The sequence below is a fragment of the Conger conger genome, chromosome 2 (genome assembly GCF_963514075.1).
Source record: "Conger conger chromosome 2, fConCon1.1, whole genome shotgun sequence".
Lineage (NCBI taxonomy): Eukaryota > Metazoa > Chordata > Actinopteri > Anguilliformes > Congridae > Conger > Conger conger.
The window spans coordinates 16,725,452-16,752,762 of NC_083761.1; the positions used below are offsets into that span (position 1 = coordinate 16,725,452).

The window sequence follows — 27,311 nt, forward strand, 5'->3', positions numbered from 1 at the left end:
CCCCTGCTTAGTTTAAGCAACTGTAAATTGCTTTGGATAAAAGCGTCAGGTACTGTAATGTAACATGTATTAAATTGTGGTCAGGGAACTGGGCAAACAAGATACCTGAATGTTTAAATTCATTAAACTCATCTGTTTGTTAAATGTGTCTGTATAAACATGCAATCCCAAGATCTCAATAGTCCTGGATAAGGATGGCTTCTGAGCAAAAATGTTAGGTAGTCACTTAATGGGCACATTGTGTTGAGTTATGACATTACCAACCTGGTACTACACTCCATCCAATGGTCCATTATGCAGATGTGTCATGCATAGAGGAATGTAATTTATGGATTTTCTCCATGGGTAAACTTACAAATCTCATACACAGGTGATTACGCTATGTTCTCAGCTTATTCAGTTTGTCTCAGAATAGGCCCGTTGGCTTATCTGGGGCATGGTCTTGCAAACGGCAAGTAGGCTGCTGTGTTTGCTTTGACCACTGGGTGGCAGAACATAATCAAACTATATTTTCAGTCATGAATAATTAGCCCTGGAGTAAGGTGGATTTTTGTTGTAGGCATGATAAGGCACATTAACTGAAAAGACCTTTGTGCCCAAAAGTTTGAGTAACACAGGAATATAGAGACATCGTCCACCTGGAGAAAGTCTTCATCAGACCAGCAGACTGCAAAATAATTTCTTTCAAGACTACAATTCCCATGTGTGCGAACAGTACTGCCTCTTTGAATGCAAATGATGGTAAGAAGTGAAAGAACTACATTTTCCACTTGGGACAATATGACCACAAGCGATAGCATGAAACATAAGTATAAAAACCTGGAGGACCCTGTGATTTTGTATTCTTTCTGAAACTACAACTCTGTAAAACTAGTAAGTGAAAGGCAGACGACACTGCTCCCCACAAGAGTATATGCTGCCTCCCTGTTCTTCTTGTATAGAGGTGGATGGAGTGCTTTGGGCATGGTTTATGTGGGTAGTTTTGGATATACTATGTCCCACTCATCTTTTGAAGGAACAACATGCATCACTTCCAAAGACACTGGATGTTGGCTCCTCACCAGACCTTTACTTAATGAGTAGCCATCAGCAACTCTGGTCACCAGACACCAAAGGAACTAGTTTCCTTTTTCATATATATGAAATTGTTTCTGGAAACGTCAAATAGAATATGAAGGTACTACTGACAGAAAATAATGAGACAATAATAATAGTAAGTAAGGCTCCATTTGTCATAGAAATACCCCAGGTATTGCACCTTAAAGGCAAGCTATTGGCTCTGTGGTGGTCTGTTGGCAGGAGGCTTTGTAAAGGTTCCCAAGACAGCTTTATGCTGCTTGGCTATCCTGCAATAACTCTCTGTGTCAGAAAGAGCTGACTGCACTGGACTATACTCTTATGCACTGTACTGTGTTTTGCTGTGCTGAGGAGGTTGATCCAAACATGTGTGCGGACACATATTCATTCACAGACTCACACATACACCCATATATACAGACGCACATGCACACACACACACACACATATACACAGCCGTGAAAACACAGGCGTGCTTGTTGGGGGAAGAGAGCAGCTTGCCAAACCTTTATATTTGTATATATTTAATGCAAATATTCTGTGTTTACACTTGTGGTTATGGCACTGAACTTGTGATTTGAGAATGTGCCTGAAGGTTTGGGTGTCCCATATCAAAGGATTCCAGGATGCCAATAAGATGTCAGTATATCAACACCAAAAGCTTTTGGAATCTATTTTTTGAAAGGAAATGTGTTCAATGAATTGTTATCAAATACAGTGTTCTTGTATTTGTTCAAATTAAATGTTATCACTGTTTAAGGATTATTTGACTGTGTGGGTCAAACTTAATGAATGACTTGTAATATAATGGATATCAGGATTCAGGATACTACAAGGGCGAAACAAACAAAACAGGTTTGCCCAGGTGCAAATTCAGAAAATGCAGATTTCATACTGACTCTTTCAAAGATGGTAATATTTCAAGTTTGATTCGAAGTGGAATTTGCGGTCTTGCACAGTTCATTGATAAAGTGCTCCCCGTGGCACACAGGATCTTGATGAATCAACAGGCCGACCTTTGAAAACTGACATGGATACCTTTATCCTACTGCTTTTCTGCTGTAAAATGTCTCCACCCTTTGCAAAGAACATACAAATCCTCAAAGGACAGTTTAAAATAATTAAAATCATTCACAAAATCAACTCTGCCTTTGGCATTCTAAAAATAGCCTCACTGCTCGCTAAATATGTTTCATTGCTATTGTTTGAGAGTGCCCCAGTTCCAGGGAAAGGAAGTGTGGCTGCTTGACGTGCTCTGGATTTTCACATGGGCTCGGTGCCATTCAGGATGTGAGGACTTTGGTCTTGTGCTTAAATGTGCCGTCATAATGCCGTGTGGATAAATATCACTGGTGTGAGGGAAGACTAGAAGGCTGTGGATTCAGAGCCAATGGCGTCCAGTGTTCGGTACTGAGATGGGATATGATAGGGTGTTTAATCACTGGTTTCCTGCCTGCCCTTGTTTTTGTTTCCGTAGTGACGTGTACTTGATGTGACTTGCCATGGTAACCTCGTTAGTCATTGTAGATAAGAGTACTGTATCTACCAAATACATACACGCATGCTTGATGATGATTCAACTCGTTCAATGCATTTATTTGTCATGTGCAACAATATAAAACGTTATGTACCATAGACAATGAACACAATAAATAGATATAAATACACTAAATAAAATACAAAAATGTCTCAGGGACTGATTAGCCCTCTACCAATCCCCTATAATGCTTCTATGTACACTATGAGTCCATGTCATAATCCTTTACTCTGGGAACTGGTCTAACACCCCACCCCACCCCACCCCACTCCACTTTCACGCTTTGACCTATCAGCTGATCGCGAAACTACCTACACAATACATCACGTTTCCACCCACAGCTTTTGTTGCTGCATGCAAAGAGCAGATGTCACAAGCTATTATTATCTTTGCATGCTCAACCGGTCACGCTTTATTGTTGGAGGATGGGCTGATGAATGATTGATTCTGTCCCAGACTCTCCATGGGAACTTTCATCCATTTCTGTGCGTCCAGTGAGTGGTATCACCCCCTCTTTCTGAACACAGACATAGACCAGGGGAAGGTCTATAACTGCAGGCCCCACTGCCCACATGCCATAAAATGGTAAATGGTAAATGGCAGGCATTTATATAGCGCCTTTATCCAAAGCGTTGTACAATTGATGCTTCTCCATTCACCCATTCATACACACAGTCACACACCGACGGCGACGACTGCTCTTACTGCCTGAGCCATGTTGCAACCAAACAGACACATGATTAGTACAATAACAATAATAATAATAATAATAATAATAATAATAATAATAATAATAATAATAATATTAATAATAATGATGTGGGCGGCACGGATGGTGCAGTGGGTAACACTGCTGCCTCACAGCAAGGAGGTCCTGGGTTTGAATGCCCGTCGGCCGGGGCCTCTCTGTGCGGAGTTTGTATGTTCTCCCCGTGTACTCCGGTTTCCTCCCACTGTCCAAAGACATGCAGGTTAGGCTGATTGGAGAGTCTAAATTGCCCATAGATATGAGTGTGTGAGTGAATGGTGTGTGTGCCCTGCGATGGACTGGCAACCTGTCCAGGGTGTATTCCTGCCTTTTGCCCAATGTATGCTGGGATAGGCTCCAGCCCCCCTGCAATCCTGTTCAGGATAAGCGGGTTAGGATAATGAATGAATGAATGAATGAATGAATGAATGAATGAATAATAATAATAATAAATGACAATGTACAGTATATTACAATACATACATTATTACAGTATTATATCTTATATTAACAATAAATGTAACAATATATTTATGTCATGTGGCTGGATGGGGTGATGTCACCAGTAAAATATCCTGTTGCATCTCGCATTCATCATCTGCTTTCTCTCATTAAAAAGTCATGGTGATCTGCAGCAAGTTCTTTACTATTGGTACGCTCCACAATAAGCATTACAGCTTGTTTCATTGAATGACAATGTCCTATCAACGTTCAGTTACTGTACCTATGCCGTTCTGTAAATTGTCCTGACCTGGAGCTAAATAAATGCTTGTGAATATAACCATGGTTCACATGCTCAGAACGTTTCTTAACTCCATTACACAAGCACCTCAGTCTAGTGTGCTTCACACTCCGTGGTCTGTCACCTGACCTTTCTGCTCTCATCCCAACAATGAGCCACAGTGTGAACAGGGAACTGCCTGTCACGAGAGGTAAATCCATTTCATATAAAATCACTTACCGTATGGGAAATCACCTGATCTCTTAAATATTGAAACAAACCTTGATTGTTTCACTTATATTTTCCCAGTGAAGCTTGGTTGTTTGTTTTTGTTTTTGTTTGTTTAGAGATCATACGAATGACAGCAACCAAGTAATATGGCTGCGCGCCATGAATAGGGCAGTGACTTGTTTGTTTCTGAAAAGTAATACACTCACAGTTGCTGGTCAGCAAATATACGACGCCTTGACACTTACATGCTTGGTTTTATGAAATTTGGAAGTTAAAGTAGATGATTTTGTCATAATAATTAGATCATTGCATTGCTGGTACTTAGCAGATGCTTTAATCCAGTGCGACTTACACAACTGTCAAATATTCTTATAGTCTCCATTTACATAGCTGGATACATACTGAAGGCAGACACGTTAAGCATCTTGTTCAGGGATAGACCAGTGGTGTTCTAGTTGGTAATCAACCCTGCAACCTTTCAGTTACACGTTGAATTCCCAAACCATTATACTACACTGCTGTCCACATATCACAAAGTTGATTTGATGATAAATCATAGTTTATCATTTGGTCAGTCCTATTAGGTCATTAAGGTTTTGTTAAATCATCCCAAAATGTAAGTTAATGCGAGACATCATGAGGCGGTATGCTAAATTAATACTACGTGTACCATCGTCCTTTGCGATATCATTTCCTCAAAAAAAAAAAAATCCCTTTCCACTCCACGCCCACCGCCCCCTTCATCCCCCACCCTAGAATGTTAGGATAGGTAGGGAATCAAGCGGAGATGGGCTGAAGTACGGGACACTGGACATGAGGTGGATTGCGTGCGCTGCTATCAAGCTTTTCTGAACTTAACTGAGTAAGTTTATGCAGTACGTGGGAAAGCTGCCTTACAGTATACTGAACATATCGATGAATGTGTTTTGAGTAGGCTGGTGAAATTGTCTGAGAGTTAGCTGACCTTAGCTTGCTGATTTGCTAATGCCTGGATAGCCAATATGTCTAACTAGCTAACTAGAAGAATGCCAGCCAGATATGCCACACACTGATGTAATTGACGATCGTACAGTGTAGCTTGCTAACTTAGCTGTAAGTTAGCGATCTGTGATGAGACTCGGTATGAAACGGACAGGAATGCTGTCAAAAGGGTTCTCGGTGATTTAAAGGCCCAGTGCACGTTATTTATATAAATTCACTTAACCAGCTTGAGTAGCTAATTAACTTTAACTAGAATGGATCAAGTAATATAGCATTCGCTAAATCGCTGAAAAGCGTTGGGCTATATTTATCAACTCTAGTTGGTGATCTTGTTCTACTGTTTGCTATGAAGTTATCGATGTCACATAATTCGAATTTCTTTGTGAAATACGTTTAACTTTCTTTGTATTACCATTCATCAAAAATACACGTAGCTACCCAGCAAACGTTAGCAAGGTTAGTAATAGCGAGTTTGTGATATTATTTGAGTCGGCTGGACTATTTGAAAAACAAGTGCGCTGACTGGCTAAGTTGGTTATCCATTGAATGAAGTTTTTGCAGGTCTGTACCCGCTTATTGGGAATTTTCACGAGGGATGCATAGCACAGGTACTGTATGTAAATGTGTTCCTGATGTAAGATAAGCGAGCTTGGTAACTTAGACGTTAAAGTTAATTAAGATAGCTTATGCATGGTTGTTCGCCTGGATATTCGCATTACATGGATGGTTTACTCGCAGCCAGAACATTGGTGACTTGCCACAAACCTATTTTGTTCCTCCACAATTCCTGTCATTTTTCTTCAGATTCTTCATTGATCACCTCAAATGTAACACAGTACAGGTTTTTGCCTTTGGCCATTTGTTGGGTAAGAAGTGGATTTTCTTGACGGGTTTAAAATGGCACCCGTATCTTCCCCTATTTAGTTTAGAGTAAATAATTCAGTCATAGTTTCTCAAGTGTCCTTTGAGGTTGTTCTGTTGACCGTGTCAGCATGCTTATGATCGAGGCTTATGGTATAGCCAACGAGAGTAATCTTTAGCAGGTGCAACCTTACATATTTTTCGGCCACAGACCCATGGCATTTTACCTATTAAAATCACTGTAAGTATAAAGTAAATCTGTTTTGCTAATTACAGTTGACAGAGAAGTACAAGAAATAGCAGGCAGGCATTGGTGCTTACACAATTAGGCATTAGGACCATTGAATTGATCAGTGGATCATGGACCTTAATGACCAAAAGTAACCAATAATGTTTCAGGCTGAATTACAAAACGGGCCTTAGTTAAGAACAGCACACTTGCCTTAAGTCCTCTGTTGGTGGTCAGGAACGTTGTACCCTGTTTGGGTGGTGTTATTAGGGAGGGAATGACTGACCCCATTCATTTGCAAATGAATACTTGGAATACTTACTCTTGTCTTCTATATGGACCTGACCTGTTTGACAAGGTTATCTTTGAAACATATAGCTACAAAACCAAAACCACCACTTGTTGGTTGCAAGGTCTCCCTCCCACCATTGTTGGCAGGCCCTATCTGATATGGTAATGCTGAGAAAAATCATTGACTGCTCGTCGTCACAACATTTCTGGTCTTCAGAAACCTGTGCTTCTACTTGCTGCGCAAATGGGGGATCCCTGCAGCGGTTCTTCCTCGCAAGTAATATCGTTTAATAATGGTAGATAATTCACATATTTTCCCACACCGTGGATGCCTGCAAGCCTCATTTAAGCTTGGGTGGTGCTGTAGGCATTGAAGATTCTGAATGGAGAAGCATTGCGTCTGACTGAGTGCTTTCTGTCCTCCGGCAAGGGCTGCTTTCTAAATGGATCTTTATTATTCATAGACGGTCTGTATTGCTGAGGAGATGATTGTTCAAACCTGGGAGTGTGGCTGGTGTCGGAGACACCAAGCCCTCAGCTGGTTTTGCTGGAAATACTGATGCAAAAAGGCACTGAGAAGCTGTTTCCACACCACCTTAGGTGGAGGTTACACCCTGGGGGGTCACATGATGGCTTGTTTATGTGTGTAGTTTTGCAATGCAGCCACTGAGTTCGGGGAGACATCAGGTGAGGGAGGTTATTTGAAATTGTTAAGGCTCCGGGTGTGTGAGCCTGGGGCTGGTGCAACTCAGATTTGGGAGCATTACCAGATTTTTTTGGGGGTAATGTGTGTAGACAGGCCAGTGGCAGCCCACGCGTAATGGATCAGTGTTCTACACAAGTACTCTAGGGGAGGCGGTGGAGCCCGTCTAATGCCAATGCTGTTGCAATCCTTTGTAGTTACGTCACCTCGGCTTGCTGGTCTGTGAAATCCCTTTAAACGTTCCACTCAATGAAGCCGGTGATGTCGCAAACAGCAAACAAATTACTTATTTTGTCCTCGACGTCGTTATATACTGGGACTTCTTGTAATGCATCGCCAGGAATCGGTGATAAGCCCTGCTGTGTGTGTGTGTGTGCGCGCGTGTGTGTGTGTATATACATATTGCTGTGATTACCCGCAGCTGAGAGGGCTGAAAGGTCATTATGCCCACTCTTGTTTCTCTCCCCCTCTGATGAAACGAGGAAGAAAAAAAGAAAACAAAAAGTGTATTCCCCGGAGGACGTGTGTTCAGGCAGCCGTGAGATTGAGGAGGCCAGGCCTGTACCACAGCTGCAGCGAGAGAGCGAGAGCGAGAGAGAGAGAGAGAGAGAGAGAGAGAGAGAGAGAAAAGCCACATAGAGAGAGCTGACAAGGACTGAGAGAGAACGGACTCCTGTGACAGAGACAGTGTCATAGGACTGAGAGACAGAAAGGACAGAGTGTGTCAGGGGTAGGGACTGAGAGAAAGTGTGAGTGAGGGAGGTGGAACTGGAGAGGCGAAGAACAGAATGGAAAAAGGAGCCAGATGAAGGAAAATGATTCAAAGGAGCGCAAACGCGAGATGGAGATTCCCGTTTTGCCACAGGAAGAGCTGCATGGCAATCGTCAATGTTTACGGATGTTTGCGGAAGGCTGGCTGATTGGGCCTGGTTGCCCATGGCTGGTCATTATACCCGCTCGTTTCTTTCGCCTGTTGGGGGCACAAGACGGTCCGGAATGTTCTCGCCCCATTGCCGTAGAGCTGCCCCCCTTCTCTAAGCACTGCGTCTGTAATCTACGAAAGCTTTCACGTCTGACCAGCCTACGAGTATGGCTCATTTCACCCCATCTATTTTTTTTCCTCAGATTGCATTACAATGCTGTCCACAGTACAAATGTGAGTGGGTTGATTGTGTTTTTATGAAGCTGCACTTGAGCTCACACCAACTGTTCAGAGCATCTGCGATATCATTTAAAAAAAAAACTTTAACAAAAAGTTAACAGACAATAATAATTCTTGAACTTTCCATCAAATGTTTTTCCATCGAATGTTTAGACTCGCTTACTGAGAACCTGACAGAGAAAATGTCAACCTGAAGGTTTTGCTTTGGTAGAGTTGAGCAGAGCCTGAAGCTATGAGTCTTTCATTGCAGACATGGAGAAAGAGGGAGGGGAAAGGGAGAAGGCTTGAGGGCGGGGCCAGGGCCAGGCAGAGCTTGATGAGGCTTGTCTGAGGCCCAGTTAGCTTCAGCATGCAATACAGAGCCTGTCGAAAACACGCAGGGGACGCAAGAACCAGCTTAAGGCCACTCCCGGGGAATGGGGGGGCCAATGGAATGAGGGCCTCTTTCTCAGTCTTTCTCCATCCCTCTCTGACTCTCTCTTTCTCTCTATCTTCCTCTTTCTATTAAGAATTTAACAGATACAAGCAGTGTTTCCTTTAAGCCTGGGTGGGCGGCACAAAGCCGCTTCACAGAAGAGGAGAGAACACCGGCGCCCACACAGGTTCAGGCCGCAGGCACACAGCCATACTGATCTGGGTACAGCGGTTTGGTGAAAGAAAATCTGCTTTTGCACGCAGCCCCGCTGATTTGGGTACAGTCATATCGGTCCTAGCCTTTGTGCTGCTGGCTCAAAGCCCTACTGCGCTACTGTGGGAGGGGCTACTGGTAATTGAGCTGGCATGTGGATAGTCAGCAGGGATTCACATTCTCAATTATTTGAACATTTGCACCAGGAGGTCACACATGGGTATTTTGACATGTTTGTATAAAAGACAGCACATAAGAGATGAGAGTGAGTGTTTTTAATAAATTTTCTTGCCATAGAAAATTCCCCAACACTTTTGAGCCAACACTTGCAAATCTCTGCAGCTTTCATTTAGGCTTAGTTTCCATCAAATACGTTTCAGATTAAAAAAGGTTATTGGATGAGGAAGGTCCAGCTAAGGTTTGCTTTAATATCACTTCAAAAAAACGAATGCTTTCCTTTTTGAGAGTGAGTAATTGAGAAGCTGTGCAGTTACTGCTGTTACATGAGTATTTAACATCCAAAATTGTATTAATATTGAGAAACTTTCTAACAAGCTAAGCATTAGCATGTGCTTCTGGGTTTTTTTAAGCCATAGCACATTGTGGATTGTGTTCCTCCACATTTTTTAGTGCCTTGCAGGGTGTATGAATCAATGCCAAAGGTATTTTACACAGTGACTGATTACCTACCAAGCTGTTTGGATGTCATGTGTTGGTGATGGTTGCATGAAAGAAGAGGACAGTGGAATGATACGCGAGTGTTGCTCCACACCAGTGAGTCACCATCTTTATTAGACAGTATTATTTTTACAATGTTTGGGAGAAGTAGCCACACCTTACTCTAGGTGCCGTGGAGTATGGTAAGATGGTATTGATCGAAAGGCTCAGCCACTCCACACTCAACATATTTGCGGCTTTGTCCCTGCGACCGACGGTTCTCCGGTCCTGAACCACGGAAAGCCTGCCTCTCATCCCAGTTTCTCTTCCTCTTTGGTTTTGAGAAAAGTCCCCCCACCCCCTCACCCGCGGCCCCCACCTCTGTGCCCCCAGGCCAGCTGGCTCGGGCAGCGGGCACGGGGGCGGCTACTGTGTGGAACCAGGATAGGGCCCGCGATGGGCACTTTCCCAGACTGGCTCTTGTGGGGGTTTAGGACAGGGTTTTCTGTGAAGAGTGTTGTGATCATTGTGAGTGAAATGCGCTACACGTTTTGATGTGATTCGATTTGATTTGACTCCACCGTGTCAATGCAGCGCAGGGCAGTGTTCGCTGAGAGGAGTGGGGGGTGGATGGCACATTGCTCAATGATTGATAGCGTGCAGACTATGGGAAAAGACATCTGAAGGAGCCCCATCCCCATGGGAACACCCTGGGCCTGTTTGCATGTAGCCACATGCGAGCGACTCTTGTGTTCGCAATGAAAACCTATAGGACGGTAGATCTCTAGGAACAGGGTTGGTGACCACTGCTGTAGGTTTTCATTCAAACTGTAATTTGACACACCTCATTCTGCTAATTAGCAGTTCGACAAGATGTCTAGCTGATAAATTACTTTGAAAATTGCTTTGTCAGAGTTGGAGTGAAAACAGGATAGCAGGATGGTAGATACTTCATTCTTACATTTGCTCTATAATTATTCTTATGTTCTTATTCTTATGTTTTCTATTATACATGGGATACTGCACTGTTCTGCGCTGAATGATATTTGATATTTATTTGACGTGACAATAAAATTGATTGATGGGTAGATCTGGACAGGGTTGGGCAGCCCAGGGCGGCTCACAGAGACCTGTTGAGTCCGGCAGTCTGTGCGTCTCTCCAGCCGACCCTATCAACAGCGCACTTGTGCAGAAACACTCTGACCTTATCATTCGATGCGAGCAAGAGCGGGGGGGGCGTTTCTCTGTATTTTAGAACCGCGCGTGGGATGGGGGAATGCGGTCTCAGACAAGGGACACTTTGTGCCTCTTTCTGTTCGCAGCGCTGCAACGGTTTCAGAAGAATCGCTTATTAATCGAGATTTTTGTCTTTGTGATTTCTCATCAGGGGGGGTTGCCCAATGCCCAATGCCCCCCCCCCCCCACCCCCCCACGGGCGGAAGGCTGTGCGGGCGTCGCGATCACGTCACAGCCCCGAGGCTTCCCATCAGGCCCGCCTGTCACAAGTCGTGTGTCGGGGAGGGTATTCGAGGGTCGACATCTCCACAAAAACCGCAGTACTTCGGGAGCCTTCAGTGACAAGTGCCTTTAGAGAGGAAGATCAAAGTGGTTTGTGCAGCTTCGTGGGAAAGTGGAAAAACACATCCGACAGCCATTACCCTGACACAGCCTTCAGTATCTGCTGTGAATGGAGGAGGCACTGAGAACGTTCCCTCTCTCTGACTCAATCACTGACTTTGTTGCTCCTCTAAGTAGTTGTCCTTTGTGCTGTTCAAGCGTGAAAATGTGAGCAGAGAATTAAAAGTGGATGGGGGAAGCTAAACTTCTGTAAATTCATACATGTGGCTGTTAACTGGCTTCCAAGTCCATGCAATGGATTTAAATAAAACTATAGAATGATGCATGGCCTGTTGTATTTTCTTAGACCTATTTTCCGCGAAAATGAAACCTTGTATTAGTGCCCTGACCTCTGTAGCTGGTGTGTCACCTCTTTACTTCCGTGCTCTGGATTCCTGGTATTATAGGCGGTGACGGTGCAGAAGAAGGCCATTTGTATTCATCAGGGTAAAAGTGTAACCAGTCTGAGGCACGCTGTCACATGGGAAGGCAGATTCATTTTATATTGTTAAACTGACCTTGGGACAGTCTCTCTCGCTCTGTCTTGCTCTCTCCCACTCCCTCTATTTTGTCTTTCAGTCTGACTCTAGGGGACATTGTAGAATAGGCTATACATTTCACATAAAGACTTTGCTAACCCCCTGCCATTGGGAGCTCCACATATCGTGGTGACTATAATGAATTCCTTTAGGGTTTAGGCTATCTGTACGGACTAAGGTATGGGCCACTTCTCCCTGGAGCAGGGCTTAAGCCTTGTGTTTAGTTTCTGTGGAGCAGAAGCCCGTGTCGTGTGTGAGAAATGAGCACTTCCTCCCTGGATTAGTCATGTTGAAAGAGGTCTGTCCGTTTCGCAGGGGCGTGATTCACATCTTACGGACGCGGTGGATGAAGCTAATGAGCTTCCGTCCCCTGGCGGCGCAGTGTTCACCAGATGTTAGCGGGAAAAGTTGGCGGGAGGGGCGGGGTGGCAGCCTGAGTCACGGTTAAGGGGGCGGAGTTTAGCGGGAGGAAGAGCTTCTCCGTTGGCGGGAGCCAGAAGCGCGCACGGTCTCGTCTCGACTCTTCCTGCCTCGCTCCCGTTTTTCCTGACGTTCCCTGTCTTTCTCTCCCTCTCTCCCTCTCCCACCCGGCTCCGCCCGCAGCAGTGGAATGTGCAGGCCCGGAGATGCCTTACGTGGATCGGCAGAACCGCATCTGTGGCTTCCTGGACATCGAGGAGAATGAGAGCAGCGGCAAGTTCCTGCGCCGCTACTTCATCCTGGACACCGTGGAGGGCAGCCTGGTCTGGTACATGGACAACCCGCAGGTAGGGCTGCAAAATGGCCGCCGTGAACTCCAGCTCCCCTGCAGGCAGATATCGGGTTCAGGAGCACGGAAGTCACGCCCAGTTAACCGCATGCGTTGTGTTAATCCTACCCTGTAAACCAACTCAAGGGAGCGCTGTGGCCGACAGGAGCACTTATGGCAGATTATGGTAAATAAGAGGAACCGATACTGAACCTTTGGGCCTCAAGTAGAGGGCTCTGCGACACGCGTCAGCGACAGGGATGATGCCAGGCTGATTCAGAAGCAGAGCCGTCAGTACAGAGATCAGCATCAGAAGCGTTCGCAGAGCACTCTGATCGATACGACTACGCATGTGACACTCGATTCGGTAACAGCTGGCGTTTGCCCGTCTTGTGATTAGCCTCAAGCCTAAACCAATCTGACCACTCCTGCCAATCAAAAGCATGTGGGCGGGCAGCGTCGGTCTGGGCTGCGGTGAAGTCGGTGAAGTGAAGAGAATTCGGTTACGGTGTTGATGCGACCGCAGCTGCCCTGTCTCTCTGGGTCCCTCCGCCCAGCCCCAATTCGGTCTTGCAGTACTGTGCAGACTCTACAACATGGGTGCCAAGCTCCAGTCCTGGAGGGCCCACAGTGTCTGTAGATATTTGTTTCCTTGGTTTCCTTTCAATCAGTAATCAATGAAGACCTTGAGCTAGTTGTGTGAGCTATTAGCCAGTCAACGACTATCGCTAAAAAAACCCCAATAACCAGTAGCCATTGTGGCTCTCCAAGACTGGAGTTGGTAATGCTTTATTTTACAGCCTGTTAATGACCTAGTATTTGCTGGGTAAATACGCAGCTACTTGTTTAATTATTAGGTAACTACTTTGATTTCAGTGGTAATGAAGTCAGTAAGTAACATATGCTAGTACTATGTAAAATGTTTTACAGCCCGTCTCACAGTACTTCTGAAATCAAAATAGTTGCCTAATAAGTACCCGGTATTTACCCAGTAAATACCGGGTAATTAACCATCTGTAAAATAGCAGCATTACCCTGGAGTTTGACACCCATGCTTTATGAGTCATGAGTTTGACAAGCTTGCATGTTCGGTCACACCCTCGCTGTCCGAGCACCCTCGACATTTGCAAGTGACAAAAGCTGAAATACAACGTAAAATATCGTGCTTGAAGTGGTTACCCACCTCTGGGTAGCCTGCCTCTTTGTAGAGGCAGTGCATGTGGCCATTCACCCAGCAGAGCAGGTGCCATGTTGGGACCAGAGAATCCCTGCCCCGGGTCTGAAAGAACAGTGGCAGATGTTCGGACAGGGTACTCGCGGTCAAACAGAGATATAGTTCAGCGCATCTTTTATTAATGTGATGCCAGACTTTAAATGAGTAACCTCTCCTATCTGTCTCCGAAGACATGCTGAAACTTTTTGAGAGTGCTGTTCACATTCTCCCCCTAACATAAAATCAGATTTCCAGTGCCACTCCTGAGATCTGCGTGCCCGTCATTCAAATCTGAACCAGAATGGCGGTTTGTGTTTGTCTGCATTTCTCATCTGAGCCAGAATGAAAGCTTGTATCTCAGTTTATTTCTAATCCAGGGCAGAATGGTGTCTTGTGTTTTCGTGTAATTCTAATCTGAGGCAGAATGGGTGCCTTGTGTTTCTGTGTATTTCTAATCCAAGGCAGAATGGCCTCTTGTGTTTCTTTGTATTTCTGATCTGAGCCAGAATGGCGGCTTTTGCTTCTGTGTCTTTCTGTGTATGGCGGTTTGTGTTTCAGTGTATTTAGTGCTGCAGACTACAGTCCCAGAACTCTCACTCTCCTGCCTTATGACACCCACCTATCTCACATGCACTTGTAAATGAACAAGCAGCCGCTAACAAAAAAGACACTTGTGTTCACCCGCCTGACAATTGTGCGGGGAGATATGTGCTTTCTTCCTGTTTTTATTAATCCCGCTAGAAAGACTGTTCTATTGATAGTCTTAAATGTCCTCGTCTTATCTTTTCTGGCAATAATACCCTTCCCTTTCTCTGACGGCCTTAAATTCTACAGAAATACAAATGTGTGAGTCTCTCTCAGTCAGCTCTAATATTAATAATCTGTTACCTTACACCCTGCCCGTGGAACTTTGTCCCTTCCTGCTGGAGTGGCACAGGTAGTTAATGCGTAGCCGTTGCCGCGTCCGCTAGCTTGTAAAGAAAGCTGTGTTTAGCGACGTCAGGCGGTGTGACAGCACAGGGACAAGCAGGCCTGTTCTGGCCTCGCCCGCCGTCATGTGGGTGCGCTGGGAAACTGCTGACTCGGGGAAACGCCTCAAACTCACCTCAGGTAGCGCTGGCACGCTGCCCGATCCAGCTTTCCGCCCCGAGTCTCCCCCTCCCTCAGACCTGGCGTTTCAGAATTGATGTTGTGCTCCTGCGTATACACGGTTTGATGGACTGACAGTTTAATGGAACTGAGTGAAGTGATAAATCGGCGAATTACTTTGCACGTTGGAAGTATTTTTTTCCAAAAATGCCTCCGTGAAGCATTTGTTGATCCTGCAGTTCTAAATGAAATGAACCTACATCTTTTGTTCACAAATTTCTTTTAAAAGATGAACGCATTTCACATTTCAGACATTTCAGTCCTTATGTGGAAGTCACAATAGCAGCAGTTCCTGATTTGTCTGCCGTACTGTTGCTTGTAACGTTTGCATTTCACTATCAATAAACCCCCGCCCATTTCCCTCCATATGACACCAGACCAAAACTGGAGCCTTTTACTACAAAATGACATTACGACTGAATGCTTCAATCTGGTCAATAGCAAAGATGACATTTTCGGAATCTGTGGCAGAATAAGACATCCAAAGTCAGAAGGTCCGCCACAACGCTCAACTCGCTGTCTGACATCTGAACTTGATTAAAAAGGACGTCCTTGAATGCGACCTTGTTTGTGCAAGCTGAACTTCCCGTGACCTCTGACCTCAGGATTGTTTTCTCTTTGTCTTCCAGAACCTTCCTGCAGGGGCGGAGAATGTCGGCTCCCTCAAGCTCACCTACATTTCCAAGGTCAGCGGCATGGCGGGGAGCCCTCGGTTTAATTACCGTGGTTAATCTCCCGAGTCGGACATAAAAAGCTTGTTTGTCTACATTTCGGAAAGAATTTGCAAGCTGTGTTCTTTTTTTTTTTGTTTGTTTTTTTTTGTGGATGTTTATTTTTGGCTTAACGCTTTCTCCTGCTTTTCAGGTCAGCGATGCCACCAAACAGAGACCAAAGGCGGAGTTCTGCTTCGGTAAGATTTCCACATTGTTCAGCTCATTCCGATATGTCAGATCATGGCTCAATGATGTGATACTGCTATTAACCCTTAAAGGCAGCGCTGTTCAACTCCACGTCCTGCGGGCTGCAGTGTCTCTGACCGTGCACTACACCACCCGATTTCACTAATTATTTTACCTGCTTGGTTCAAACAATAAGCAAATTGGTGTAATCAGGTGGTGTAGGGCACAGTTGAAGCAAATGCCTGCAGACACTGCGTGGACAGGACGTGGAATTGAGTAGAGCTGCTTTAAGGTGCGATATCACAAATATGTGATTAGAATGTTCTTAATGCTGATGTGACGATCACTACTGGTAATTGAATACAATGGAGTACTGCTGCACTGAAGCATTTCGAAAAAGCTACTGTTCGAAGGGTAAGGATTTTGTATGTGCGTGGCCCTTTAAATTCAGTCAGGACTGCGAGGTTAAGCAGGTGTGAGACTCCACGAGACGGCAGCAGACATGCCGGGGCTTTTATGGGCTGCTTCACAAAGTGCTACTTTAATGGAGACGGAATGAGGCAGGAAATACAGGTTTCTGAATAATTAAAATGGCCGACCCTCCTCTAAGGACGAGTGTGGTTTTAAAGATTGTTATTCAACGGCTCAAATTAGGAGACCTGGAGAAAATGGGTGTGCCGAATCTCGTATCGTGGAGGCGGGAGAGTTTTTCACCCTTATGTTTCAAATAATTATAGAAGGTTACGGTGGACTCCTGTCGTCTGTTAATGTCTGATACCTCAGTGTTTTATCACTACAGTGCTCCGTCTCGCTTGGCTTCTTCGGTTACCCTTTGCTTATCGGTTTGGCCGTTTCCTCTTTCCTCAGAGCCCCTGAAAGTAGGTGAACAGTCTGGTTTTTCAAAGTCCTGTGCAGATGTTTCGCCCACTCCGGACGTCGCGCTTCGGTAAACGTTGAAAGCGGCGTAACTTTGAGCGACGCGTTTGATGGAAGGATTAAGAAAAGCTGTGAGGATCAGTGAGCCTGTGTTTGCACCGTGTCGAAACCGGCTATCTGTCCCAGAACCCACATGGGCCATGCTGATATATGTGGGGGGGATATATGTGTGCTTGCAGGGATTGTCTGTTAGCGTGGGAGGAAGCAGGTGGCTGGTCGAGAGAGACTTTTTACCTCCGCTTGGTCCTCAGGGAGGATGGTGCAGGCTCAGAGCTGATCGCGGTTGCTTTTTTGACTTAACGTAACGGAACATAGCGTAACATAATGGTGAGAACAAGCCATTCAGCCCAGAAATGCTTGCCTTTCCCTACAACTAAAGTGTACCAACTGCTTAGTTTGCATAAATGCTAAATCTAAATAGTATCTAGCACAGTATCAAGCCTGGTCTTAAAATCCCCCTTAGACTTAGACTTAGGTAAAAACTTAATTGCTGTGGGTTGCAGTTTTGGGCTAGACCTGGCAACCCTGGAGCTGATGGATGTGCACTCTCTAAGCTCTCTACAGTGGCCTGGACTTTGCAGTGTGTCTCTGCTTTATATCATTTATCCACCTTGTGCAGGGGAATCGACCGCATTAGAATCCCCCTTTCAAGGTCAGTGCAGTCCATGTTGCTCAACTGAGCACTGGGGATGTGGTGTTATGAGATTTTGACGGTATGCTTTTTGGAAATAGTATTACGAATATTACTGGGTAATTTATTATGTGACTCTGTGGAGGGGGAAAAAACATATTTTTTGTATTTGTCACACCATACTTAAAAAGGTAAACTGACTGTATACTGAAAACTGATGTATACTGATAAATAAGGTGGGGGAAAAGGTCAATTTTAGTGATGACCTATCGCTGCGAAATTAAAACAAACGTAAACCCGCACGGACGACTGTTCCACTATGACTTGCCTCACATTCGCCACAGTCACTGTCTTTGGCACGCGCACACACATCTCGCCAGGCACACCATGCACACAAAGGGAGTGAATCACTGGTGAGTCACACGTGGAGTTTTGACAGGGCAATGTCAAACGCAGTGCTGAATACCGTAGCTGGATACCTTCGCTTTTAAAAGTCATCCGGTTTGGAAGCCGTGACGTGTTTTAAGCGGGGGTAATAGTGAAACCGGTTCATCGCAACATCCCTTCTGCCTCAGCTATTTCCAGAAGGACACCGAGCTTGAGCTCACATGGGCAGCCTGCACAGGACTGTGACCCTGAAGGTCGGTGGTTCAAGCCTCGGTGTAGCCACGATAAGATCCACACAGCTGTCAGGCCCCTGCTTAGTCTAATCAACTGTAAGCTTTGGATAAAAACGTCAGCTAATTGACAGGTCATTATTATTATTATCATTGTTATTATTATTACACTGGTCCTGGTTTGAGCGCAGCTGGTCCTGTCCAAGCCCAGCTGAAGATCAGGCCGGCGTACTTCCAGAAGCCCCGGCTCTGTCGCCAGGGCCCGTGCGTGACAGCTTCCTGTCCGACCCCGACGTGGTCCTGGAGGCCCTTTGTCCCTTAGCGTCGCTGCTCCCGTGCTCAATGCCAGGAAGCGGGAGGGTGACCTGCTACCGACAGGCCGCGGTCGACCCCAGCCTCCCGCCCCCCGACAGGATGCTGGCGTCCTGGTCGGAACCCCGATGCAAAACCCGGGTTATTTTTAGTTCCCGAATCGCATGTCCCGTTTTACGAGTTTTACCTACTGTACTCGCAACCCACTCCCCTCTCCTATGTCTCATTACATGACATTACATTTTATTTAGCAGACGGTTTGATCCAAAGCGATGTACAAAAAGTTGCATACCAAGGTCATGGAACAAACTACAGAACAGGTCGCATGAGGTACGGTCCACATAGGATCGGTTGTAAAGCGATGAACATGAGGTTCGTACACAAGGTAGAAAGGCCAAGTCTGTAAGTACTAAGGTGAGGAACTACAGTTCAGACACAATTACAAAAGTCCTGGACTAGTACCGAAATGCAAAAGTCTCTCCCTCTCTTCTGCTCTCCGCTGCCTCTCTGCTCTCTGCTCTCCCCTTCCCTCTCTCTTCTCCTCCTCTTTGTCTCTCAGTTTCTCCCCCATAACCCCCCCCCCCTCTGTAACCACTGTTTTTCTGTAGAACATGCATCATCCATGGGAAGTTTTCCTGCTCGCGGGGCTTTTACCGTAATGAAGGCCGTTAATGGATGTCTCATCGGTCAGAGAGCGGGTCCAGGGTCAGGGGTGGGTCTGAGGGCGCCCCCCCCCCCCCCCCCGTGGCGGAGCAGACACGAGAGGCAGTGGTAGAATCTGTGGATCGGCTTCCTGCCGTGAGTCAGGCTCCCCGTGCCTTTTAGGAGTCCCTCCGACCCCCTGCGGGAGACCCAGTGTACGCTTTTAAGCAAGAGATTTTTCGCTCTTCAAACACAGGATGTTTTCCTTGGTGTCTGTCCCAAGGAAACGGCAGAGGAACTCTCAGTGGAGTGAAGGGAGGGAAGTTGAAGGCCCTCCCTGTCCAAGTTCATTAGTGAGTTGTTAGAGTGAGAGCTGGCTCAGCCTCGCTTTTGGATGTTATCAGTCTTTGATAGATGGCTTATTTCAGATCTACAGTGATAGGCTGTCCTCTCTTTGGGAGATGTGGGAGAGAGCATCCACTCACATACACACTCTCTCTCACACTCACACACACACGCACACACACACACACACACACACACACACACACACACACACACACACACACACCTCACATGCACACAGACATGTTGCACCTCACACATACATTGACACACACCTCACATGCACACAGACACATACACACGCACCTCACACACACACGTGCACATACATGCACCTCACACACATGCACACACACACATGCACACACACATGTGCGCTCCACACACACACACACACACACACACACGCACGTGCACATACATGCACCTCACACACATGCGCACACACACACACGCACACACACGCACACACACGCGCGCCCTCCTCACACACACACACACACACACACGCACGTGCACACTTATGCTCCTCACACACACACACACAGCCCAGAGAGGGTGCTGGGTGCAGGGCCAGCACAGGGCAGCAGCAGTGGGGGATGGGTGCGCACGTGTCAGTCCGCACTGAGGAAGAATACAGGCATTGTGTGCCGGGAATCTGGGCATGCTCCGGGTGACACGAGAGAGCGAGAGAGAGAGAGAGAGAGCGACAAAGAGAGGGGAGCCTGTTCCTTTGACAGCATCGCTCCAGTAGCGATGCGCACTCAAAAGAATTAGTCGCTCAAATATTCTGCGAGTGTCGAGGGCAAATATTTGGTTGATTGAGCGCCTCTTTTCTCCACAAAGCACAGTGCGGAACGGCAGTTTGTTCGGCGCGAAGCGCGACTCCCTGCAGAGGGAGCAGCGTCGGCGCCCTTTTGTGAACGCCCGCGATAAACTGCTGGTTAAACCGCAAGCGTTCGGGCACGTCGCACACGTCTCCATGGGTTTTTTTTTTTAACACTCGGGCTCCTGAGACGGCTTCCCCGCCGAAGTAAATTCTGAGTTAATGGCTGAATATTAAAGTAATGTAATATCGCCGGGGTCTCGTTCGCGCCCGAGCGGCGGTAATTTCATTTGCTGTAATCGGCCCTTGTGGGAGGTGTAATGCACTCTCGCTCTCGGCGTCCGACTCGGAGCGCTTACCCCCCTTTTACCACACGGACGGCCTGGTTTTCCTTTATGAACCTCATGTTTGAAAAGTGGCAGCTTTTCCGATTGGAAGGTTCTCAACAGAGTAGCACTTAGCCGCTAAATGCTACGTAGAAATAGCATTTATCTGCTATGTTTATGTAGCACCCTGTCCTGCCCAAATACAGTGCATCTACATGGAAATGGCAGTTAAATGCTGCTCTGTTGAGGAGCCTGTTCTAAGAAAGCTCCCATTTTTCTTCATGGACTTTGTACTTGAAAAGTGGCAGCTTTCTTATAGTAACCTTCTCAACAGAGTAGCAATTAGCAGCTATTTTCATGTTGCACCCTGCCCTGGATCATGACTGTTAACTATAGTTTGGGTGTTTTTTTCAGGCTGAAAGATTAGCTTGAGCTGATTGAGGCGATTAGCTACTGTTCGTTATTGGGCGCTGCATTCTTGCAGGGGGATAGGAGGCAGCGTGTGAAAGTACGCTGGCCTCAGCTAACTCGCCTGAAAGTGTGATGAGCACAACTCAGTCTGTGTGTAGGGGGGGGGGGGGGAAAGGCGGTTGAAATACAGAAGATACTGTGTGTGTTCCATTTCTCCTCCAACTTCTGCTCTGTCAACTTTTATTTTCTCTTTTTCTCTCACTTCTCCCTCTCCCTCTTATCTCTCCTCTCTATGCGTCTCCCACTTCCCTCTCTTTTTTTCCTCCTTTTAGTCCCTTTTGGAGTGCGCCGTCGTCGAACACGAATGGCTCCCGCCGTCTCCTAGCGCTGTGCTACATCACGTCCATTAGCCCTCCCTGTAGACAGGCTAATCACTAACCAGCAGCGCTAATAGGCTAAATCACTTTAGCGCTTTTCCTCCCCGGTCCCCGAACAGTCTGGACACTTAACTTTCTTTAAGCAAACTCCCCCTAACGACGAGCTGTCACGTGGTGGGTTGATTTCCTTGCGCTTCCCTCTCTGTCTCTCCGCAGTCATCAACGCCGGTATGAGGAAGTTCTTCCTGCAGGCTAATGATCAACAGGACCTGGTGGAGTGGGTGAACGTCCTCAACAACGCCACGAAAATCACAGTGAGTTTCCCCCCCCCACCCCTGCCCCTTCCCCTCCCCAGCTGTCAGACCTCACACCTGGGACTGAGTGAGCGACCGAGCGTCTGCCTCGGACCGGAAAGTCGGAGCTGGCCTCGGCAGACGCAGGCTTCGGGTCTGTGAACGATGGCTGTCCTCCCCGACAGGCTGTCCGTCATGAGCAGTGCTTCTGTGACTGAAGTGCTGGCTGCTGTCTGTGGCAGTGTCATGTCTTTTCTCTCCGTACAGCCACTTCCTGAAACCCACGACCAGTTTCCTCACCTCTGCACCTAATCCCAGCAGTTTTCATGCTGAAGGTGGAAACTGGTTCAGGGTCGGCTCTCTCGGTGCCGGAAGCCGGCTCCAAACCGCCCAGCGACTCTGATGTCGCCGTGCCGACCGAGTGCTTCTCTGAGTGACCCGTGTAATTGACCCCTGTGGTTGTGTAGGGGGGTAGGGGGAGGCATCGATGGGCGGGGTGGGGAATGTGGCCCCCAGGCTCTGGGGCACAGGGCACAGTCAGCTCTCGGGCCCCTGTCACTCTCCCACATTCAGAGACGACCAGGACACTAATGCGCCGCATTGACGTCCTCCGGCCTATTAATAGCTGCAGGCACAATGGACGCTTGAACTGTTTTGTCAGCTGGCCGGTATTCAAAAGGAGCTCATCGTTTTTAAAAGGGCTGTGCTGCTCTCTTTCTCTCTCTGTCTCCCTTTCTTTCTGTCTCTGTCTCCCTCTCCCTCGCTCTCTCTCTTTCTCTCTCTCTGAATGTATTTATTTTTTAATTTCAAGGTGCCTTATTGACATGGCATGCATTGTGTTGCCAAAGCAAATGTTACAAAGAACAATGGTAAAAACATCTACAACCTAACTAATATGTGCATATTATACACATATGCAACATAAACAACAACATACACATACTACCATATGTATACTATATGACATACAATATGAAACAGTTCAGATGTTGACAGTCATTGCAGTTGTGTGTCGGGTTTTGTGAATTTCAGTATATTTATTGCAGTGTAGAAGGAAGTGTATTTCTGTCTCAGCCTTATCTGTACCTGTTTCACACTGATCACATATCCTCTCCTCTTTGGGGCGCCAGGTTTGTTTGTGTCTTCCTGTTTCAATGGCCAGACTGTACTTAGTCTGTCTTTGGTAAGAATCTGTCTCCGCTTCAGATCTCTGACAGTGGAGAGATGTTCTGCCAATTTGTCATTTATTTTTAGCATATTATAACAATCTAGTTTAGCAGTTTTGTCGTTTGCTTCCAGTGTTCCAAATAATGTTCTCTCTATCTCTTTCTTTTTCTCTCTCTCTCTCTCTCTCTCTCTCTCTCTCTCTCTCTCTCTCGCTCTCGCTCGCACTCTCTCTCGTATCAGCATCTCTGTTAGCCTGTTAGCCTTGCACAATTCCCTGCCCCGCCCAAACCTGAGGGAGGAATTTCCTTATTGCAGCACTGTGGCTCTGCAGCAGAGAACACTCAGTGTTGACACTCAGTGTTAGCATTCACCGTGTGTTAGCGCACTCTGTGTGTTAGTGCACACTGCATATTCTCACGCATTGTGTTAGCACACTCTCTGTGTTAGTGCACACTGTGTATTTGCATGCATTGTGTGTTAGCGCATGCTCTGTGTTAGCGCACACTCTCTGTGGCCCTATACGGTCAGGGGTCAGTGAATGTGTTTGCTTGGGTGTGGACTCTTCTGGGGAATCCTGAATCACTCGACACTTCTGAACACACCCTGCATCTTAAGCAATAACATCAAAAATGCCTTCCAAGGGCCACTTGCATTGTTTTGACCTCTGCGGCGGGTTGTTCTTCATTTATCTGCAGGGATCAGCTTTGACAAATCCCGTGTGCCTTGTGAAGGATCGGTGTCTTACGCGTTTTAAGAGCTGGAGGACTCCCAGTTTCCTCCTGTCCACTACTCTCTTCTGTCGATTCTTCCCATATGCTATGCTCAGAGAAAACGGCCAGGCCCACTTGTTCTTCTTTGTTTGCGTTTCTCAGAATCAGTGTGGTTTCCCCGATGGTTCAGATCTTTGAGTCAGACGATGACTCACGCTGCGCTGTGCAGTTTCTCCCCTTAGCGTGACGGCCAGCGGGCGGGGACCAGAGACGCCAATGACACCCCACCCCCCCCACCCCCTCACAGCTGCAGTGGACCAGCCCCCCTCTCCCAGCGTTGGCGTGGGCGATGAGTCCCCTGGGCGCGCTCAGATAGCGCCCTGCGGGACAGGACGCTCATTTACCGACCACACCAATTGGGCGCTCGCCCCGGAGTGTGGTCTCACACAGAGAGTGTGCTAACAAGGAATGTATGTGCTAACAAGGAGTGTGCGTGCACTAACAAAGGGTGTGTGCTAACAAAAGGTGAACGCTAATAAGGAGTGTGTGTGCTAACAAGGCGTGTGCGTGCTAACAAGGAGAGTGTGCACTAACACGGAGTGTGCATGTTAACAAAGGGTGAGCGCTAACACTGAGTGTGTGTGCGCTAACACTGAGTGCATACGCTAACACGGACTGCACTGCCCCCATATCTTTAAGCCCGCATACCCCACCCCTGCCCGGTCATGCCCTGCCGTTCCTGCAGGTGCAGCGGAGTGTAGCTGCGGTGGTGGTTGTAAGAAATGGAGAGTGTCTGTTATCCAGCCAGCCCTCCCTGGAGACCCGCTAACGCTCAGTGCTTCAGATTCCCCACATTTTCCTCATAGTTTTCCATGTTTGGGGAAAAGTTGAGCCTTTTCTTAGGAAGGGTGTTTCTGTCTGCCCTTATTTCTGTGCGGTCCAACCCCAACCCCCCACACCCAAACCCTCACCCATGTCTTTTCTAATGCAATTCCAAGCCTGTTGATGTTATTGTTCGTGTTTTACGTTGCTTAGAAATCGTGTTTACACTTGACCACGACCAACCAGCTCAGCGTGTTAAAGGGTGTGCTCCGGCTTTCGCAGGTGCCAAAATCGGGTGACGTGCAGCACAGTGCCGAAAACCTGCCCGATGTGCTGGGTGCCAAGAAACAGGTCTCATACAGGACTGAGATCATCGGGGGAGTTCCCATCATCACCCCGACGCAGGTAAACAACCGATCAGCGCGGCTTTGAGCGTCGGAGACTCCCCTCCCGGACGGGGCTGGGTAGTCAGAGCTGTGGCCCAACTGTGGAAAAGTCTGTTTATCATCCTACATGACATGCGGGAGAGCAGGTTGCGGCCTCGATTGAGGCTGGGGCAGTGGTACCCGTAGCTCTCCTGGGGTACCACATCCAGTTATTTCATGTGTTCCATCACAACCACACCTGACAGAAATAGGGACAACCTGTAGTCTACTGGCTAAGTTGCTTGACTGGGATCCAGATGGTTGGTGCGTCAAGCCCCAGTGTAACCATAATAAGATCGGTGCAGCTGTGGGCCCTTGAGCAAGGCCCCTAACCCCACACTGCTCCAGGGGCGATTGGCCCCTGCTCAGTCAAATCGACTGAGTCGCTTTGGATAAAAGTGTGAGCTAACCAACTGTAATGTAATGTAACTAGTTAAGGGCTTGATTAATTGCGTCAGATTACATTACATTAATGGCATTTGGCAGACACTCTTATCCAGAGCGACGTACAATTGATTAGACTAAGCAGGAGACAGTCCTCCCCTGGAGCAATGCTGGGTTAAGAGCCTTGCTCAATTGTGGCTACATTGGGCATCGAACCACCGACCTTGCGTGTCTCAGTCATCTACCTTAACCACTATGCTGCAGGCCGCCCAAGATGTGCTTGAGAGGGAGAGGTTTGGCACCACTGGTCTAGAGGAAGCCCCACATCCTGTGATTCCCCTGGCTGCTCTAAATTCATCGATTTGACCATTACCAATCCCTTTCACTGTCCTTGTAGCCACCCTGGGAATATATGACCCCCTCCCCCCTCTTCCAGCTGACTGACATCTGTCGACACATGACCTTTGTGGCACAGCTAATCAAAAGGCAGAATTCCTTTTTTTAAACCTCATTTTATGCTCTTATTGCCGCTCTTGAACGGCCCGTTTTGTCCTTACCCTCCCCGGCAGGAAGGGGGCGACGGGCAAAACGGCGGGGCGGACCGCGGGGGGCTGAAGAGGGCCCACAGCCAGATGCCCTACTTCATGGCACGGTCCATGCAGGACCAGGCGGTGATCAAGGCCGGGTATTGCGTCAAGCAGGGGGCCGTGGTAAGTACCGGGTGGGTGGGGGTGTGTGAGGAGGCACCTCTGGGGCAGTTCGGGGGCACTTCCTGTCTGCAGCAACAGATGAACAGCTCATTAGCCAGGCTGTCGATTTGAGTGGGTGTTCTGAATAGGCAGTAGGGCTGCTCCAAGCTACACTCTTGTGACAGGTTTGAAATCGCCTTAGGTGCTTGGTTTGCCTCTAAACTTTTTATTTTTTGTTTCATTCCCAGATGAAAAATTGGAAACGAAGATATTTCCTTTTAGATGAAAATTCAGTGAGCTACTTCAAGTCTGACCTGGTGAGTATTGTATTTGCTTGAAGAACGAAACCCCAGCACCCTGAAGCCATCGTTTTTGGAGGCGGCAACTGCAGTAGCGCGTTTGCCGTTAGCCGTGTGAAAGGGGACTTTGTTTTAATACCTCGGAGTTCCTTTCATCCAGTTCACTTGGTACAAAAGGGCGTTTGGTCTCTTAATGTCACACTTCAGAGTCTCAGACACCCCCCACCGCCATCCACCCCCCTCTCTCTGGACCCATCCGATAAGAGATTCAGGGCTGTGCGTTGTGTACTCACTTGTGGTTGCTGGCAAGCCTCCCAAATATTGTTTTTGCAAACCTTGATTTTTTTTTTTTTACTGTTCGTCTACCCACAACCGCTCTCTCCTCCACTCTGGGAGCTCGAGACAGACTGTGGTTTCTGAAATCGGGTATCCATCAGCTCACCGCCCCCCCCCCCCCTTTTTGGTTGTATTCCAGAGAAAAACAACAACTACGCGGGAAACTGTCTGAGTCGCTATTACTTTATACAGCTATTTGCCCTCAAGTGGTCAAATGTTGTTACTGCCACTGACTGTAGAGGGAGTCTCTTAGTGAGCGAGAGATGACGTTAGCTTGGGAGGTAAGAGCGGTCATCTGGCATTCAGAGCGTCGCTGGTTCGATCCCTTGCCCTGGGTGTGTCGAAGTGTCCCTGTGCAAGACGCCTAACCCCCAATAGCTGAACCCCCACGAGCTGGTCGGTGCCTTACATGGCAGCCTATTGCCGTTGGTGTGCGAGTGTGTGCGAATGCGTGAATGAGAGGCATTAATTCTCGAGCGCTTTGGATAAAAGCGCTATATATTCAATGCAGTCCATTTACCATTCAGGGTTGCCTCCTGCATTCGAGTGATCTTGGGTATGGGAAAACCTGTCTGAACAGGCTTTAGAGAAGTGTAAGTTCGTTTAGGATCTCTGCACACTCGACTGCTGGTGTGCTATCGTATACCTTGGTGCATTCAGAAAGGGCTGCCTCTGTTCTGTGTGCCGCCAAAATAGCGCTGGAGGACTCCTGCTTGCGCCGTTCCATCCTTTACCTCACATCCATTAGGACTGTCACAGAGCCAGCGTCGTA

At 47.2% G+C, this 27,311-nt stretch overlaps 1 protein-coding gene across 4 annotated transcripts in view; it reads left to right on the plus strand.

Annotated features, from left to right (window-relative positions):
- Positions 1-5,071: 5,071 nt before the first annotated feature.
- plekha1b (pleckstrin homology domain containing, family A (phosphoinositide binding specific) member 1b) overlaps positions 5,072-27,311 on the plus strand; it is a 31,848-nt gene continuing 9,608 nt past the window's right edge. For all 4 annotated transcript variants that reach the window (XM_061230738.1, XM_061230739.1, XM_061230740.1 and 1 more), the window contains exons 1-8: positions 5,072-5,176; positions 12,586-12,749; positions 15,722-15,778; positions 15,957-16,002; positions 21,631-21,728; positions 24,689-24,811; positions 25,785-25,925; positions 26,153-26,221. In XM_061230738.1, the coding sequence (XP_061086722.1) occupies positions 12,609-12,749; positions 15,722-15,778; positions 15,957-16,002; positions 21,631-21,728; positions 24,689-24,811; positions 25,785-25,925; positions 26,153-26,221 (675 nt within the window). In that variant the 5' untranslated portion in view covers positions 5,072-5,176; positions 12,586-12,608. The remainder of the gene's footprint in view (positions 5,177-12,585; positions 12,750-15,721; positions 15,779-15,956; positions 16,003-21,630; positions 21,729-24,688; positions 24,812-25,784; positions 25,926-26,152; positions 26,222-27,311) is intronic.